At 32.9% G+C, this 20,115-nt stretch overlaps 3 protein-coding genes across 6 annotated transcripts; 1 reads left to right on the top strand and 2 right to left on the bottom strand.

The window, feature by feature from the left end:
* Nucleotides 1–1,251: 1,251 nt before the first annotated feature.
* LOC100795443 (thylakoid lumenal 15.0 kDa protein 2, chloroplastic-like) lies at nt 1,252–12,776 on the bottom strand. 4 transcript variants are annotated; one of them, NM_001414961.1, is made up of 7 exons: nt 12,482–12,776; nt 12,298–12,404; nt 11,501–11,591; nt 11,299–11,367; nt 11,099–11,208; nt 10,940–11,023; nt 1,252–1,566 (listed from the first exon to the last, which is right to left on the bottom strand). In NM_001414961.1, the coding sequence occupies exons 1-7, from the start codon at nt 12,699–12,701 to the stop codon at nt 1,555–1,557; spliced, it is 693 nt and encodes a 230-aa protein (NP_001401890.1). In that variant the 5' UTR covers nt 12,702–12,776; the 3' UTR covers nt 1,252–1,554. The 4 variants fall into 4 exon arrangements, with proteins under 4 accessions (NP_001401890.1, NP_001401891.1, NP_001401889.1 ...); NM_001414962.1 differs by lacking the exon at nt 1,252–1,566 and adding an exon at nt 2,220–2,893; NM_001414960.1 differs by lacking the exon at nt 1,252–1,566 and adding an exon at nt 4,967–9,443.
* LOC100500334 (ARG7 auxin responsive family protein) lies at nt 2,455–3,308 on the top strand. The gene has a single exon (NM_001249560.2). It carries the CDS (start codon nt 2,544–2,546, stop codon nt 2,940–2,942), a length of 399 nt encoding a protein of 132 aa, NP_001236489.2. The 5' UTR covers nt 2,455–2,543; the 3' UTR covers nt 2,943–3,308.
* A 3,157-nt stretch (nt 12,777–15,933) lies between the features above and the next one.
* LOC100527253 (uncharacterized) lies at nt 15,934–18,304 on the bottom strand. Its single transcript, NM_001250132.1, is given in 3 exon segments — nt 15,934–16,222; nt 16,336–16,414; nt 18,150–18,304. Coding segments are annotated over 3 exon segments (300 nt in total). The 5' UTR covers nt 18,302–18,304; the 3' UTR covers nt 15,934–16,153.
* Between the last annotated feature and the right edge of the window lie 1,811 nt (nt 18,305–20,115).

Consider the following 20,115-nt stretch of genomic DNA (forward strand, 5'->3'; position numbering starts at 1 on the left):
TCGCTGATGCACCAACAATTAGGTGAATTGGACAAAATTATCCTTCTGTCAAATTTTGAAAATAAACGCAAGGATTTTGCAGGGGGCTTAGCTGTATACTTAACTCTACCTAAAATCACATAGAAAACTCAAATGGACAAAAATACCCTTTATTATCTCATTTACTCACCAGGCACCCCCCACTCTCAACCCTAACGCACATCCCTCTGGTTCTCTCTTTCTTTCTTTCTTATCGAATCTAGTTATAATTTGATATTGGAGAACCTGTAATAGACAAAAACTAAACACTGCTAGATTGCACTTCCAGAACTATGCATGCATTCCGAAACAAATTATTCAAAATATATGTTATTTTTTGGATTACTTGTTCCAGATTTATGTATGCGTACAATTTTAGATAACCAATTAATTTGTCATTCAATACTTAACAAATATACTATGTGATAAGAACACATGGAGTTTATATATCCTTAAGATGTTGAAATGGGTAGTATACAAGAAACTAACATGTATCCATCACCTTACTGTCGTATCAGTGTCTCTGTTAAGTATTAGATAATTTGTTAATCGGTGTACCAAAATCGCACAAATTTAAAAATAAAAGGACTAAAGTTACAAAATAGGAAATTAAAATCACATATAAATTAATTATATTAGCTAGGGAAATCAATTAAGCCTATATCTAATAATAAGCTCATTTTTACGGTTACTTTTAAGAAATAAACAACAAACGCGGCAATGCTTCAAAGAGAACAGATTTTTGGCCTAGTAAACATCCAATTTTAATTGATTTTAAGGACTATTGGATTAGAAAAATAAATAAATCTATGTGATAAGATATCCGACACCATTTACAATTATGCAGAATCTGCACTATTGTTGTCACCTACCAGGCCACTACCCCCCTTACGCACGATAAAAACAACTCACATTAATTACTTGTTCTTGATAATGATATAACTCAGAAATAACAACACATACCAATTCCACTGCTAACTATAAATTAAATAGATTTGGAAAAACATTGATAATTAATTACAATACAATTCACATGAAGCATCATACCGTGATTTCCTCCCTAGTGAAACTTTGATCTTATATATTTTGTCATATTGTAATTTGCACTTAAAAGTAAAAACATCGAAGGAAGAACTCATTTTTGAAGTTTTGTAAATCACATGATAAAGATCATCAAACTTTAGTTAATTGTAAGGAATATTGAGTTAAATTAGAAAATTTAAATCTTTATGATTTTTTTAAAAAGCAAAGTGATTTATTGATATAAGGAATTAAAATGTTTATGGTACCATAAATTCTAAATAAAACAGAATAAACCAGAAGATATATATCCAAATAAACTGTGTAAACAGGTGCACCAGATACTTCCTCCCACAACACGGTTATATTTTATCATGAGCCCGCAACACGGTTAAAATCCATTTGTTTGTTCTCCAGACATCGTTATAAGAAGCAAGAAACAAAATCTCACCTAACAAATATTTCAATCAGAAACCGCGCACTTGGTTTAGAAGATTTGTTCTGTGACCATTCAAATCAATCAAAATCCTGCATTGAAACACAGATGAATCAATATTCACAACGAATCAATTAAAAAAAAAACACACACACACACACACACACAATTTTCATTTAGCTAGGCCGAAATAACTGGCATAACTATCACTCAACTGAAAATCAAATTGTTGGATTACGACGAGTGTTAAATACTTTGTTGCACATTTTTTTAATACACTTTTTTCTACCATTGAGTTAGAAATTATTAAAAATTACATAAATAATTAGAGATATTGTTCATTAAATAAAATGTAAGACTTACAAAACTTTATAATTTCCAAAAAAAAAATCAACTAATAAAAGACTATATTTAAAAGAATATGTTAAAACAATTATCATAGGATTTCTCTCTATTAGAAATCATATATATTGTTCCCTCTGATGTTAAATATAAGTAAAAAAAAATGTTTGTATTTAAGTCTTAAATATAAATAAATTTCAATTTTTTATTTAATTAGACTATTTTTAAAATGTGCTTCATTTAATAAAAAATTTGTGTTTAATATCAAGTTTAAATAAAAGATAATTTAAAAAATATTTTTTTAATTGAAATTGACATAATTTAATAACGTTAATTAAATTTCTTAATAAATATAAAATATGTCGAGTATTTTTTTTCCTTATAATTAACAAATATTGCAATCCGAAAGGTTTAGAAGATGTGTATGTGTTCAGCAAGCATTCAAATCAATCAAAATCTTGCAGAGAAAGACAACATTAAGGGCATATTATTATACGGTAACACTAAGACATAGGGACCACAAAATCTTGGCTCTCCCACAACGATAAAAAAAACTTCTTGATGCTTTGGAGAAGGAAGATATTGACGTTTCAAATAATTGCAATAAATACACGGTATGGCTACATGTACACTTGCCCCTCCTTAGTGCGAAGCCACCAATAATCAAGACTTTTTATGTGATTCACATTGTTCTCATTGTATATAAATAGTCAAACTCAGCACATAGATGAGCAAGCTCAAAAGTTCACCACTAACTCACTATATCCTATCAAGAAGAAAAAACTATCATTCAGAGTTGAAGATGATGCTTAGTTCTTTTGTTGGGAAAATAGAAAAGGGTGTTTCACACTTCGTTCACAAAAATCCCCCACTGAGGTACTTGAATGAAGCCACAACCACGAGTGTGGTGCCAGATGATGTTAGGGAAGGATATTTTGCTGTTCTTACAACAAATGGTGGAGAATCCAAAAGATTCATTGTTGGCTTACATTACTTGAATGATCCTGCTTTCTTGGGACTGCTTGATCAAGCTGAAGAAGAGTTTGGTCTCAGGCAAAAGGGAGCTCTTGCAATCCCCTGTCAGTCTCAAGAATTACAGAAGATTCTAGAATGTTGCAGAGTGTAAAGCAGAGAAGCATCAAAGGTGCATGCAGAAAGGGATCACTCATGACACAAATACTATAATAATATTGATGTTCCTATCTCCCTATGATAGACAACAATCAAGGGAGTTTTAATTTTCTTGTTATAACTAATTAAGCCTCTTGTTACAGCTTGAAGATGTATATGCAGATGATTCAATATATTCTTTTAAGTTAATTAACTGTTACCAGTACCACTTCTTGCAATGATGAAAACTTAAGCTGCATTTAGCACTACGGCATCAATAGTTTGATTTCTTTGGTTTAGACATATACTATTTTTGGGGGGATGAAATTGGTTGCAACTTGTTTCAAGTGTTATTCTCCGTTGTTATAAACTTTGTACGAGCATCCAGTTCATAAACCTAGAAAAGGATCCAATGATATCTATAAAAAAAAAAATGAAACAAATTTAAAACATCCCTTATCTTACCAATAGTAAGATAATGTGGTGTGGAAGAAATTATTATATGATCCATAACATTAATCTTAACATGACATGTAGTCAAGATATTCACTTTAAAGTGTTAATAAAATTCAGCTATTAATTACGAAGAAATTGATTAAGATTTTAGACAGATGATAATTTCAGACTAGATTCAATCCTCTAGAGTTTAAAAAGAAACAGCAGGATATGCAGTTATAAATCCAACCAATAAAATTTAATTTTACAATTTAATATATTATATATTATGTTATACTACAAATTCTATGGATGAGAGTTTTTGCAATTCTACAGCCGAGGATTGGGATCCTTTTCAGAGCATACAATAATTTCTCATGGGGATGAGTGGATTACTCCATCACTGCAACTACAAGCCTTTGAATAATTAGTTGATATGCCATTACTTTTTTCTTTGTTACATCGATTACAAAGATGTTTGATTGTTACTATCAGTTGTTTCTGAATACTTACAAAGGCTGGCGTGGCATAATATCTAGAATATCTTTCATGAGTTATTTTGTAAGAAAAAGAAAAAACTTAAAAAGACCATATTTCTTAGTGATATGTATGCTCCAACATGCTTACACTGCTGAAAAAGATTAAAAGAGTGTTCGTTCGTTGGCACTCTTATCTCATTTTGGATGATGACGTTATAGTTCTAAAGGATTGTAATGATATATATAATTCAGATGGAGAGTATCTAAAGATTCATTTCATTGATACTGTAACCCAAATATATACTTAGACTACATATAAATCGACTAACTCTGCAATGAATAGTAACTGAATAATAGCTTCAAAACCATGAGCGGATCTACCTATTAATTTGAGTTTGGGGCAGCTGCTTCACAAACTTCTAAAAATTTCTTAATATAATATACTTAAAAAAACTTCGTACCCCATTGCCCAGAGGCTCTTCGCTATGCGAAGGTATGGGGGAGGGAACGCAGCCTTACCCTTGCATATGCAAAGAGGCTGTTTCCGGATTCGAACCCATGACCAACAAGTCACCAAGGCACAACTTTACCGCTGCACCAGGGCTCGCCCTCTCTTAATATAATATACATGTATAATTATTTTGAAATGTAATAAAAAAAAGTCAACCCATAATATAAGCAATGTTTTAAAAATTGGATCGATTATCGACTCGGTTAAAGACTAAATCAATGATCAAACTGATGAGTAGCTAATTGAATCGCATGACTTGATCTAATAGAGACGCAGCAGAGCTGCATCAGTATAGCAGGCTTTTGATGTATTGGGCCATGCAAGACATCAATTTTGAGTGAAAAACAGTCTGCCCAGAGTTGAGTTATACCGGTTTAATCCAGTTTGATGACATAACTACCAGTTTAATAGCATTTCTAACCCAATGATTGATTCAACCCAATGATAATAAGTCTTGTTCCCGACCAGTCCAATCAGGGTTTTTAAACTACGAATATAAGTATTCATCTAATACGGAACCTCAGAACAGATAATAATAAAACAAAGAATTCAGGAAAATGAGAAGTAGTAATTTTGCATCCCCCAAAAGCTATCCCTACACCTACTAAATAACAGAAAGGAAACTGCCCACTAACTCTCTCCCACTCTCTCCTGTAGCCAACTGCCCACTCTCTCCTGTTACAAACTGTCTACTCTCTCCTGTAACAAACTGCCCACTAACTTATTCCTCTTCTACCCCTCTTTTCTTTCTACGGGAATACACTAACCATTCCCTTGGGCCTTTCTGCATCTCATGAACTAAAGGCTCCAAAGGCCCATTGCGAATTTGGTTCCTATCAACACTCTCTCCTTGAAGTAAAGTCTTGTCCTCAAGACTCAATTCTGGAAACTGGCTCTTCAATGTCAATTCGTCTTCCCAAGTTGCTTCATCTACGCTTTTCCCCTTCCATTGTACTAGCCACTAGTTGACTCTTTCGCCTCTCTTCATTATACTACGAGTTGCCAACACCAGTTCTGGTTCAATTTCTCCTTCACGGTCATCCTCCAATCCACTAGGCAGTGTGCTTTCAACTTTGTAATCTTCATGTGCTTTTTTAGCAAGGACACATGGAAAATTGGGTGTATCTTGGAACTTGTAGGCAATTTCAACTTATAAGCTACTTCCCCAATCCTCTCAATCACCTCGAAAGGCCCATAGTATCTAGCGCTTAATTTCGGACTGATTCTTGCAGCCACAGAATGCTGCCTATGTTGCTTCAATTTGAGGAACACCAAGTCACCTATCTCAAAATTCATCTCCTTTCTATGCTTATCCGCTTGTGTCTTCATCCTCTCTTGTGCTCTTGCCAAGAGATTTTTCAATTGTCTCAAAGCTTCATCCCTATCTTGCAATTCCCTTTGAACTACTTCCACCTTCACTTCTCCTTGTACTCATCTTGAGTGTTGTACCTTGTAGTTTGAAGAATTCTTTCCAGAACAGACTCATAAACAACGGATCACGATCACTCACAACAGAATTGGGTACCCCATGAAACCTAATCGCCTCTTTCACAAATATTTCAGCTATGGCTCGTGCTGTGTAAGGGTGTCTTAATGGAATAAAATGACTATATTTAGATAGCCTGTCTACCACGACTAGAATGGCCTCAAACCCTTTGGATCTCGGGAGCCCCGTGATAAAATCTAAAGATATATCTTCCCATACTTGATTCGGTATTGGTAAAGGTTGTAATAAACCTCTAGGGGCTGTTGTTAAGTATTTCTGGCGTTGACAAACATCACAGTCCTGCACAAACCTCATAATATCTCCCTTCATTCCTTTCCAAAACAGATTCGAAGCAAGACGCCTATAAGTACGATAAAACCCGGAGTGTCCTCCTTGGGGAGTAGCATGAAACTCTTCCATTAACTTAGGAATCCAGCTTGAGGTTTCAGCAACTACTAATCTGTCTTTGAAGAATAACACACCATGCTTTCCTTGATCTTGCTTCAAGTCTTCAATAACCTTCCTCCAAGTGGAACTTTCATGCACTTCAGTTATTAAATTTTAGCAGTCCAACCACACCGGTATGTATGCTAAGGAATTAAGCTCCATCTCCCCCATGCTTCTTGATAATGCATCCGCCCCCTTGTTTTCTAAACCCGGTTTGTATACAATCTCGAAATTATACCCCAACAACTTAGCTAGCCAATTTTGCTGGCTCCCCGTGGTAATTCTTTGCTGGAGAAGTTGCTTCAAACTCTTTTGATCGGAATAGACAGTGAATTTCCTTCCAAGTAAGTAGGGACACCAATGTTGTATAGCCAATGCCACTGCCATTAACTCTCTTTCATGAGCAGATTTAGTGACATTTCTGCTACTTAAAGCCTTGCTAAAGTACGCCACTGGTTTCCTGCTTTGCATCAAAATGGCCCCAATTCCTAAACCGGATGCATCACATTCAAGCTCAAATTCTTGTTCAAAATTGGGCAAGGTTAGGACAGGGACTGAAGTAATCTTATTCTTTAGTTCCTCAAAAGCCTTTTGAGCCTGGTCATTCCACTCTAGCTATCTTTCCATAGTCTTTGATGAACTTTCTATAATAGCCTATGATACCAAGGAACCCACGTACTCCCTTGACATTAGTGGGAACTGGCCAATCCAGCACGCTTTTCACTTTGTTTGGGTCCACCTCTACCCCTTGCTTTGAAATGACATGTCCTAGGTACTCTATGCTTCTTTGCCCAAAATTACACTTCTCCTTGTTGGCATAAAGTTGTTGCTTCCTCAGAACTTCCAAGACACATTTCAATTGCTCCATATGCTACTCCCATTCCTTGCTATACACCAATATATCGTAAAAGAAAACTAGCACCCCCCTTCTTAGAAACTTTCTAAAAACCTCATTCATGAGAGAGTGAAAGGTAGAGGGCGCATTCATTAGCCCAAAGCGCATAACTAGATACTCATAATGTCCCTCATGTGTCCTGAAAGCAGTTTTGTAAATGTCATCCTTCTTCATTCAAACTTGATGGTATCCGAACCTCAAATCTAACTTGGAGAAATAGGTGGAACCATGAAACTCATCTAGTAGTTCTTCAATCACTGGGATTGGGAATTTATCCGGAACCGTGGCCTTGTTGAGAGCTCTATAATCCACACACATCCTCCACTTGTTGTTTTTCTTTTTAACTAGAATTACCGGACTTGAATATTCACTTTGACTTGGCCTTATATGACCAATCTCCAACAACTCTTTCACTTGTTTTTCTATCTCGTTCTTTTGATGGTAAGAATATCTATATGGCCTTACGTTGATTGGATCATGTCCCTGTTTCAGCTTAATTGTATGCTCCTTCACACGAACAGGAGGTAATCCCTTCGGTTCCACAAAGACATCATCAAAACTGGTAAGAATGTCTCCCAGAGCTCATTGCTGCTCACTGTTCAGCCCATTCTCCTTCTACTCCTGTCTTTCATCAAGTACCCCACACAAAGTGGCAAACAAAGACTCCTCTTGATTTACTCCTCTCAAGGTTTTCGTTCCCAGTTCTGTTTCAAACTTCATTATCTGCGTATTCCAATCTACTGTCATTACCCCTAGAGTTTTTAGCCAAGACATACCCAAAATAACATCAATATCTTCCAAATCGAACAAGACAGCATCAAGTGTGAACCTTCCTGCCTCTGTCTCTATTTTGATTTCTTTACACATACCACTGGTTTCAGTCGTGTGGCCATCCCCCATCAAAATTTTCATTGATTATGTCTCCTCCCATGTCCAACCTAAAGCTTCAACCAATTTCCTTGAAATGAAATTATGGGTCGCCTCGCTGTCAATGAGAAGAAGAATGGGAATTCCACTTTTTTTTTTTTGGTCAGCAAAAATAAATTATATTAATAATGAAGTACCAGAGGTACTAAGGATACAAAGAGGCATAAACCACAGTCACCTGGTTCCAAAGACAGACTACAATCAGTCTCAAAAGGAACCAGAAACTGAAATGAATACATATTAATTACTACGAAATATAACTATTTATATTCCCCCCTGCTATTAATTACTACAAAATATTAATTCCACTTATCTTCTGTTGTAGCTTCATGGTACTATGGCTCCTCTGTCTCATTGTCCTTGTTTATATTTTTCAGCGCCATCTCCCCTTGCGTTTGGGCCTGGCCCATTAGTTCCCTTGCCTCCGTAATTTCTTGACCCAGTTCGACCCGTTGCCACCAAGGGATTTCTCTGGCCCGATGCGGTCCTAGTTCCGGATTCCATACATGTGTCTCCACGTCCCACCCATGCTCTGTTTTTGCTAGTCATCTCCATTTTGACGGCCCTCGCTATATTCATCAAACGTCCTCTCGTTAACAGATTGGCAACGTGCAAGCTCTTCAAACCATGTGTGAAGCAAGCGAAATATTGTTCGTCTTGCAATTTGGGAATCTGAGCAATTAAACATTCAAACCGTTGAATGTAGTCATCAATGCTCCTCGTCTGTTGCAGCGCCGATAATTGCTCATATGCTGTTCCCTTCCCTGCATACCTCTGCATCAGTTCATACTTCAATTCCTCCCACGTCAGGTTCTCATTCTCAAGCAGTAACAAATTGAAGAAATGAACGGTCCCGTTCTCCATGCTAATCTGGGCGAGCCTCACCTTCACCTCGTCGCTTGTTTCCTGCACCTGGAAATAGATTTCAGCCCTTGAAATCCAGCCGACGGGATCTTCGCCAGTGAAAGAAGGGAGCTCCACCTTCTTGATCGATTGTCGGAATTCGTCTAGTGCTTCTGCTTCTAAGCTCTTCCAAACTGAACCAGCACTGATCGGATTTGGCCTCTTTCCACCATGCTCTCCGTTCGTTTTGGCCTTGCGACTTCCGCCATGTGATCCTTCTCCCTCTTCTCCATCGTTGATGTTCATCATCAAGCTCTTCGTCACCAGTTCTAGGATCTTCGACTGGTTCTCCTTTGCTTCTTTTGCTTCTGCTTGTATCGCCTCCATCATCGATTTCATCATCTCCAAATCACCTTCAACCTTTTCCATCCTCGCGTCCATCGCTGATTCGTCCGCTGGTTTTCCTCCTCCTCTACGTTTTTTCATTCACCGTCCTGAGAGATATATCCGGCAGGTCGGACCAATAATACAGAACCTCAGAACAGATAATAATAAAACAAAGAATTCAGGAAAATGAGAAGTAGTAATTCTGCATTAGACTGGAAATCATAAAAACTACAAAGGAGAAGGTCCCCCTTGTCCCAGTGCTGAGCTCCTAAATAGAGTACCTCGTAGGTTCTCTCTATTCCCACCAAAAACAGAAAAGATCCCCCCAAAAGCTATCCCTACACCTACTAAATAACAAAAAGGAAACTGCCCACTAACTCTCTCCCACTCTCTCTTGTAACCAACTGCCCACTCTCTCCTGTAACAAACTGCCCACTAACTTATTCCTCTTCTACCCCTCTTTTCTTTCTATGGGAATACACTAACCATTTCCTTGGGCCTTTCTGCATCTCATGAACTAAAGGCTCCAAAGGCCCATTGTGAATTTGGTTCCTATCATCATCCCACAAATTCATACAGTATATATAAGTATTGTTCCTGCATTTGCTGATAAAAAAACAAAGATGGTATTGTTTCTGCAACATAAAATTTCCCAATCCACCATCATTTACAGTCACATTTTATTATTTCAGAACTTATACCAACCTCATTTATTTTTCAATTCTATAATGTAGTATTTTTAAACTTTAACATGGTGTAATTACGTTTCATTGTTTTTAATGTGTTGTAACTTTAAATTTGCTTTTAATAGTGCAAGTTTTAGAAAGTCATGGATGTCACTCACAACTTAATAGAAGTTTGTTAAACGTTTTTTAGTAGAATCATGGTTTATGTAGAACTTATAAAACCGGTATGATGTTAAAATGAGCCACTTCACAGCGGTGTTAAAATGGAATCTAATATATGTATGTACTCCATAAGGCAATCACCGAATTGAGCATGTTGATTCCAGGAATCTCTAGTATCATGATTCATTTTCATAACACAGATTTGGGGTTAAGATAAAACTACAGCTAATTCCATGTATCGGTCACCTTCCAACTACTAACTAGGATCACAAATCCAGTAACTTCCTCCAGAATAAGCCTCAAAGGCAAAAATAGTATATTTACTTTCAAGACATACACAAATTAGGACAGCTATTTAGCATCTAAAAAAGAAAACAACACTACGAAGATAACTCTCAATTGATCCAATTTGAGATAAATACTTATAAGTTTAATCTGCATTTAGCAGACTTCAAAAGTCAATGTACCATCTGAACTGAGACACCTGAGACTCAATTGTTAACAAATCATGCCAATGTTCAATCTCTTGCCTCTCTTATTTATATAATAATGAAAATACATTACAGACTCCATATGTATTAACAATGAATGAAGTACATAAGATCCTTATACGCAGCATAATATACTCTTTTTTTTTTAGAGAACAGAATAATATACTTAAAACATGAAACAGATTCTCCTAAATATTTTAGTTCATATCTGTACACCTATGGTATCACATGACCAAATAATACTGATCAATGAAATTAATTCACCTCAGAACAATTATTAGGCCCAACTGGTTCTCTCAAGCAACTAGAAATTGCCATAACTGCTGCTTCAATAGATGCATCTTCCCCCTGTATCATTTGGTGTTAAGTTAAACCGTTAACTAGGCTAATTAAAAATAGCTACACTGAGAAGCAAGAGACTACCTTTTCTTTCCAATAGAAAATGTTCCCATACTTCCCAGCCAAGCGATTCCAAAAGCTACGTGGGACATCCAAATCAACCGTAGCACCAACATTGAAATTCAATATATTGCCTGCTCAGAACCACTTCATATATTAAAGAAGCCAAAAAAAACACAAAGGAAGAACAAAAGTAACAAAGAAAAGTGTGATGGTTCACTTACCAAATGTGGGATCAGCAACAAAAACAACTGTTCTGTCATCTACTTGCCAGAAATCTTTAATAGCCAAACCTGCAGAGTTTATTAGTTTCAGCTTTCAAGCTTAAATAATAATAGTCTTAAACCCTTAAATTTCAATAGCAGCTTGTGAGTTACATGAGATCCATATTATGCTAAATTGTGCAATGACCATAGAAAAGAAAACCTGGCGTAACAGGATAGTTCTGGGCCAAAACTCTTAACTTGAATCCAGTATCCGCTTCAAGAGCAGCAATCTCTTCTGCTAGTCTTTTCTCCTGCAGAAAAAGCATCAATTGAATATCATTGACATTCTTTCTTCCCTCAACTCACGAACTCAGTAATTCAGTTGTAAGCGTAACTTCATTTTGAATAGGAAATAAAAGAAGCAGCATCATGTTATTGCTACCTTAGAAGCTTTTGGTTTCAAAAAACTTTTTTTGTTTCCATTTGTTGCTTTTATTGTTAATTAAAAAAATATGGCCTTATAATATTTGTAACTAAAATAAGAATTTAATTAGAATGGCATCCAATCACAAATTGTCATTTATGGTAAATTTATTGGTTTTTATAATAATTACTTTAAAAGTTTTGAGATCTTTTCTGATTGTCTTACAATATAAAAATCTCTGCACTGCCAGTGTATGATTAAACTCTTAAAAAAAACAAAAATAAGTAGAGTTTAATAGACATGTTTTGTCAATATAAAAGTTTTTGCACTATCAAACAATCAGAAATCATCTTTAGTAAATTGGTACAACGTTTATAGTAATTGTTATAAAAGTAAACAAATTTACCATTCATAGCAATTTGTGCTTAGATCACATTATAAAAAAAAAAAACAGAAAATGTTTCCTCAAACCATACAAATTCCAATTTCATTTCATACAAACAGGTCGATTTCAATTCCTGAGCTTCAAAAAATGCATTGTCACGTCAAAGACTTGAATTAAAGTGTTTGCAAAGATTGCGAGAACACGAGACCTGTCCATCGGATAGGAACCCAGCAACATCAATGACAGTACTAAACTCCTTGGGGAGCAACTCTGGCTTGTTCACACCAACTTTTGCAGCCTCAGCCACGCCAATTCCTACAAAGTTTGAGACTTTGAGTTTCAATTCTACGACTGCAGCATTAAAAAGAAAAAAGAGGGGTAGTGACAATTACCTCCGAATAATAACCCAAGTGAGAGTGCCCCAGAGAGAGCAAAATGAAGAGGCTTGAAGTGCCACGGGGTGCGTGTTGGAAATGAAGGGACACGACACGACAGCGTCTTAGGTTGTAATGTCCGAACAGGAAGAAGCGAGCGAGGCGGGGAAGTGAGAGATGCAGATAAAGATGATAACGATGGAATGTGAAGAAGATAATGAGAATGAGCCATCATCATCTTCCCTTCTCTGGAAACACGCGCATGTTACTTAGTTGTTATGGTTACTTTTTGGAAGGTTTCGGTTTAGGCCCATCATTATGATCATCTATTTCGGTTTAGGTGGATAAGGTGTTGCTGGGCTTATGGTTATGGGTAACTTGGGGATGGCCCATCATTATAATTACCTATAGTCCCTCCATCCAAAATAAATATGGTCTTAAATTGTTTTACATATACTAAAAAAAATTAATAAATAAATGAAAAAAATAATAAAATTAATTTTATTAAATAGATGAAAGATAATAATATTAATATTATATTCAAAAATTAAAGTGACATTTATAAGAGATATTAATAGAAAAGAACAATTAAAGTTATATTGAAAAATTAAATATAACACTTATTTTTAGATAAATTTCTTTCCCAAATGAAACACTTATTAACATTACAATAGAAATATAATTTCATTATAAAAATAGTCAACAGAATCATGTTTCAATTATATTTTCACTCCAAGTATATGCAACTGAATTGTTATTTCATGGGAAGAGCAATTTTGGAAATAAGTAAAAGCTCACTCACATGGGTAATGAAAATAACAAAAAGACTAAAATATAATTTTAGTTCTCCTTTTTTTGTCAATCATCATTTTTAGTCTTTTATTTTAAAATTGAGATATTTAAAAATTAGTAATTTTGATTCTCCCATCCAAATCAATGACGTTAGCCATTATAAATTAATTTTTGATTAATTAAAATGTATTTAATTAAAAAAAAAAAAAGCCATGGAAAACTAATCTAATAAGCGGCGAATCCAAACCTGACCTTCACCTACGACGTCGGCTTTGGCATCTGCCGCCATTAATTCCACTTTAAGCAATAAACCCAAACCAGCCTCAAACATCATTAGCTATTGTCGTCATTTGTGTGTTCTGCTATATTATTTTAACGAAACATTTTTCATTCGAAAATTTGTGTGCATATAAAATAACTAACTAATTATCTATAATTGTGATTGTTTATATATAATGCTACAAGCATTTTTCTGATCCTCAGTGTCCCAATTCTTATAATTGCATTTCTTGCCATTGCACACCTAATTATTACTAGGAGGATCAACTTCATTTTACTGCATTTCTCGGACATTTCTTATGCTTGTTAATTTGTGACATTTTTTTAATTTAATTTGAGAAAAAAAAAAAGCATATTAACAAAAGAGACAACAGATCCAGAACCAAAGAAACACGAAGAAAGCCACTACGGGACCAAAATTATTGATTTTATAAATAAAAGAATTAAATATTTCTATTTTAAAATAAAAAATTAAAATTAAGAATTGACAAATATAGGAAAAACAAAATTATATTTTAACCTAAAAAATAGTGGTGATAATAGCACCTCCTCCTGTTCTTTGAAACAACGTCATTTTTTTATTCAATTTAAGTTTGTTGCTACAGGAGTTTAAACTTTAACTGTTTGGATGGAACATTTTAGCAATTCAAAGAAATTGAAATGCATGATCAAAACTAGATAGTATTCCACAGTTCTCTCAATACTTTCAACTCTGAAAATATATGAACATTGCCAATATCAAATATTTATTAAACCTTAAAAAAATAAGATTAATATAATAAATTTTATATTCATCGTGATCTAAAGCTTTAAACCTTTTGGATAAAAAAAATGGTATCACATCTAAAAATTATTCAAATCGTTCAATCGAATGGCTAATATGAATAGTAGGGTTGTTCACAATTCAATTCGAAGGAGAAAATTGAACCAAATAGAAAAACAGTTCAAAGGAACTGAACTTATTTGTTTATTTTTAACACCAAACTGAACTAAACTGTTTACAAGTTCAGTTAACTGATTCTATGTTAAAAAAATGTACTGGACTATTATAAATTACCAAGTTGGACATTTTTTTAAGTGAACTAAATTGTTATTGAACCTGTTCTACTGAAGTTTTTCTGATCTGTTTTTGAGCTATTTTGCTGAAAATTTTTTAAACATGCGTCAACAGCAAGAATTTCATACTGAGCTTGGAAGTTTCTATTAAAAGAATCATGTCTACATATAAATAAAAACATATGCAGAAGCCAGAAGTTGTGGAACTAGGTTCTTACGAGGAATACTGTTGCATGGTATGTAATTTGTTCAGTTTGAATTTGACATAACATCAATTGCTTATGAATAAAGCTTGATTTCGATTGCAAAGAATATATACAATACTCAACATGAAATAAAGCACATATAAACCATAAACTTTTAGATAATCTGTACCAAAAGAAAAGTTTACAGATTCAATGTGGGCAGAAGGGGCTGAGCCTGCAATTGATGAGAGAAAAGCACATATAAAGCCTGAACTGTGTAAATAGTACTACTACTAGGTAATGATGTAGAATCTCAATCTCTCTGGAATGTCCCTCCACTTGAAAAAAAATGATACATGACTAATAGAAATTCTCTTTCAGATGTAACATTTTCTCTCTTAGACTCTTAGTTATTAATTTTTTGCGAAGTAATACTTGATTGGAGTGAAAGAAGACACACCAAAAGAACTTGTTAGTTCTAAATTTCTAATAGGTTAAATTACTCATTTGATCTCTATAGTTTTACAATTTTTACTTTTTTTATCCCTATAATTTAAAAGTGATATTGTTAATTCTTATACTTTATATTTTAATTCCATTTTAACCATCAAAATATGAGTAATATTATTAATTACAATTAACTACAAAAATATTAGCAAGTAATTCGTAACTATTTTATAGTAAGATAATTTGTAATAAAAAAATAATTGATAATTTATAATTAATTTGTAACTAATTATTTTTATATTTTTTTATAGTAAAGATTAAAAGGTAATTAAAATATAAATTATAAGAACTAAAAATATCACTTTCTAACTATAGGAACTAAAAGAGAATTAAAATACAAACTATAAAGATTAAAAAGAACATTTTTAAACTATAAGGACTAAAAGAGAATTAAAATATAGGAACTAAAAATACCACTTTCAAACTATAGGGGTTAAAAGAGAATTAAAATATAAATTATAAGGACAAAAAAACCGCTTTCAAAATTATAGGGACTAAAAGAGAATTAAAATATAAACTATAGGAACTAAAAAAAAACACTTTCAAACTATAGGGACTAAAAAGATAAGAATCATGAAACTATAGGGATCAAATGAGTAATTTAACCTTTCTAATAAAAGGATGTATAAATAAAACTGAAAACGAAGTTTTGCTTCTTGACAAATTTAAATACTTGATTTAAAACTGTGTCACCAAATCATTTCCAAACACATAGTTACTCGTTTCATCACAACAATTGAATCCTTGTATTTGTTTTTCAAGTGATCAGAGAAAAGCATGTGATCCGGGTAGGGGGGAGGGGGCATCAATTGATCCAGGTTTGCAACCAAAATAAAGATAGGACAAAGTATGCAAGAAAAATAGAAGTGGCCTAAGGAAAGTAAATAGGCCAGTTGTAGTAGTAATGTTCCCGGTGGTTCTTGTCCCAGGTCTTGTTCCACTGCAACAACACAGTTGTTTTTAGCAGATAATTAGGTACTCATATTAAATAAAGCACAAAGTAAACAAAAGTATCAGCTCTAAAGAAAAAATAGATAGAGTTAAAAAGCATACCATGAACTCATATGGCTGATTCTTCTTCCTTGCCTGTTTCCAGTGATATTGCTCATATAGCATTGCTTTGTCATGCCAACTGTAAATCAAAGGATCTTAGAATATGTAATGTAAAAACGAGTTGATGCAAAAGAGAACTTCAAAAGGCTAAATCATAACTACAAAGAGAAACCGTGAAAGCAAAGTGTCAACTAAACTCAAATATCATAAGCAGGATATAGGGAACACAGATGAAGAAAACACCAAATTGACCTTAAAGCAAACAAGACACACGCATAAATTAAGAGCCGAATCCTTTTTTCTATTTTTCAATTTTCTGTTGAAACTCTAGAGCATACATTACATTTCAGCTGTCCATTTTCACCTTTTAACTCATCTTTATGTGTAAGAGATATGAATATGAAATTCTTTTTCATAGCTACATTTAAACCTGAAATAATGAATTTCCTTCATACCTCTGCTGAAATTATAAGGTTTAGATTAGGAATGAGGAAAAGATATAAAAGTAAAACAAAATACCTCAGCAAACAAGTGTAGGAGCCAACTGCATCATAAAAACACCTTTCTGTATAGTATACATACATAAATACATACATACATATATATATATATATATATATATATATATATATAGAGAGAGAGAGAGAGAGAGGGAGGGGGTGGCTAAGATGGGCAAGAAAACTGTCATAAAACTAAAGACAACAGGTGTAGGAGACAACTGCATCATAAAAACACCTATCTGTATAGTATACATACATAAATACATATATATATATATATATAGAGAGAGAGAGAGGGAGGGGGTGGCTAAGATGGGCAAGAAAACTGTCATAAAACTAAAGACAACACGAGTACAGGACTGGAAGACCTAAATTTTGTGTATTAAAATGAACCTCCATAGCTTACTCAAGAAAAGAAAAAAAAAATGAACCTCCATAGCAAAGTCATTGCTTCAGATCCATTCAATAAGCTTGTAGGCCATGAGACCAGGGCCTGTTTGGATATACTTTTTCATAAGCACTTATAGGAGAAGGAAAAATAAAAACTTCTCTATAAGCTGCATAAGTTAAAAAATCAACTTTTTGAGAAGTTCCTATTAGAGAACTTCTACAAATTAGCTTATTGATAAGCTAATTTTAGCTTGTAGAGAAAAAAAAAATCATTTTTCCTTCTTATTTGCTTCTTCTATAAGTACATTTGGAGAAATTTATTCAAACAGAACCCTAAATATCACTTCAGATTCTTGGCTATAAATGTAAGCAATACATACATAATATAAAGTGACTATGTACTCAGCTGCAGTATAAAACTCCTAAAATCATTAGTATTGCATATGACTAAACAATCCACACTACATATATTAGCTGGGTTTAAACTCCAACTTGGAGGAAAACCAAATCTCACTATCAAAGTAGCATCTATCCGTTCCTCACTTTAGTACCAAATATTCCATAACAAGCTAACAGAAAACTACATAGTTTTCCATACAAAAGCACTTTCTCAACCGAAGCAATTAAACACACACACAAAACACAATACATAAAATTTATGCTACAAACATAATGCTATCATACATTCAAACACACAAATATATAAAACTTATGTTACAAATACAATGTTAAAAAAGTACGAATATATTACTAGCAAATATATGCATATGTTTGAATTCGTAAAAAAACTTATGTCCCATTCCCATATTATCATATTATGATGTATTAAATGTTGACTGAAGAGTAAACCTAGCAAAAAGATATTATGCTGCGTCTATTATCGAAGTTTGAATCAATTGAAAAGAGGGGAAAGAGAGTTGGTACTTGAACTGATTAGAGAGCTGCCACATGTAGGGATTGAAATATGTGAGAACAGCGAAGGCAGCGGATCCGACCCATATGTTGACGAAGCGATCCGGGTCCGAATGGGGCACTCCCGGGTCGCCACGATAAGCGTTTCCGAAATACTTTTCCATTTTTCCTTCTTCCTATCCCTGCTTTGTTTCTCGGTTTCCACAGACCCTCTCTACCCTTTATCCACACTCCTCTCTCTGTATTAAACCACGCCTTGATAACGACGTCGTTTTTGCACTCTTTTATGAAATTAGTGGTTTTGGATTAATGTGTTTTGTTGTGCCCTTCCAAACAGCATCTTTGAAAATTAGGGGGAAAATCATTTTTGAGGTAAAAATATTTTGCAAAAGGATTAAGACTTTTACTTTAGCTTTTATTTTGTTTTCTTTTCCTTCGATTTACATTAAAATACCTACTATAATCATTGTGCAAATCAAATATGTAAAGTTTTTATATTTCGTGATTCGTATTTTGTAGTCTTTATAGTTTAAAAATGATATTTTTAGTATTTATCGTTTAGATTTTAATTTTTTTATAGTCTTTATAATTTAAAAGTTATCTTTTTAATTCTTATAATTTGTATTTTAATTTTCTTTTAATCTCTATAGTTTGAAAGTGATATTTTAGTATCTATAATTTATATTTTAATTACATTTTAGTCATTACTAAAAAAAATATATATAAAAATATTTAGTTACAAATTATCATCTATTTTTTTATCATAAATTATCTTGTTATAAATTAATTACGAATTTATTATGTAAAAATAAAATATGTAAAAATATATAACGTTCTTTTTTGTTTTTTTTTTTCGTTCGATTAAGACTTTAACTTTAGACTTTAACAAAAAAAAAATATGTAAAAATATTTTGCAAAAGGATTAAGACTTTAACTTTAGCTTTTATTTTGTTTTTTTTCATTCGATTTACATTAAAATGCCTACTATAATCATTTTAAGTGCAAACCAAATATATAACGTTGTTATCATTTTGTGATTTGTACCTTTTAGTTCCTATAATGTGAAAGTGTATTTTTAGTTCCTATCATTTATATTTTAATTTTCTTATAGTCTCTATGATTTAAAAGTTGTCTTTTTAGTTCTTATAGTTTATATTTTAATTCTCTATTAGTCCCTATAGTTTGAAAGTGATATTTTTAGTTTCTATAATTTATATTTTAATTACCTTTTAGTCATTATTACAAAAATATATATAAAAATAATTAGCTACAAATTAATTATCAATTATCAATTATTTTTTTTATTATAAATTATTTTGTGATAAATTAGTTACGAATTACTTGTTAATATTTTTGTAGTTAATTGTAATTGATAATATTACTTGATAGCAAGGACTAAAAGGGAATTAAAATATAAAGTATAAGGACTAAAAGGATCACTTTAAAAAAGGTACAAATAATAAAACTATAGGAATTAAACAAGTAATTAAACCTAAATGTTAAATGCATTGGCTGATTTGCACCTTCCCAAACTATTTAATCAATGTATCTCCTTTTAGATTTTTTATATCATTTTCACAAAAATATCCTATGGCAAAAAAAAACTAATTTCCAAGATGATTTTTTTTCAATGAATAAATATTCCAAAAACTAATTTTTGAAAGGTATTTAATACATTCTGAAAACTATTTTTTGGAACATGTTAAAATTTGAACACTTTCGGAATCTAGTTTCTAAAAATTGGAGAAATTTAAACATATTCCAAAAACTTATTTCAAAAAGGAAGTGTTGTGAAGTCTTTTTGTTGTATAGTATCGAATATATGACTTTCATGTTATTAATATAACGTTTTAATCAATTAAATTAATAAATCAATTATATTATAAAAAAAATAATGTCATATATATAACACTAAAATTTTTAATATATATTTAATACACATATAAGTTTTTATAATAAATTTTGCAACAATTAATTT

This window comes from Glycine max, chromosome 10, assembly GCF_000004515.6.
Source record: "Glycine max cultivar Williams 82 chromosome 10, Glycine_max_v4.0, whole genome shotgun sequence".
Lineage (NCBI taxonomy): Eukaryota > Viridiplantae > Streptophyta > Magnoliopsida > Fabales > Fabaceae > Glycine > Glycine max.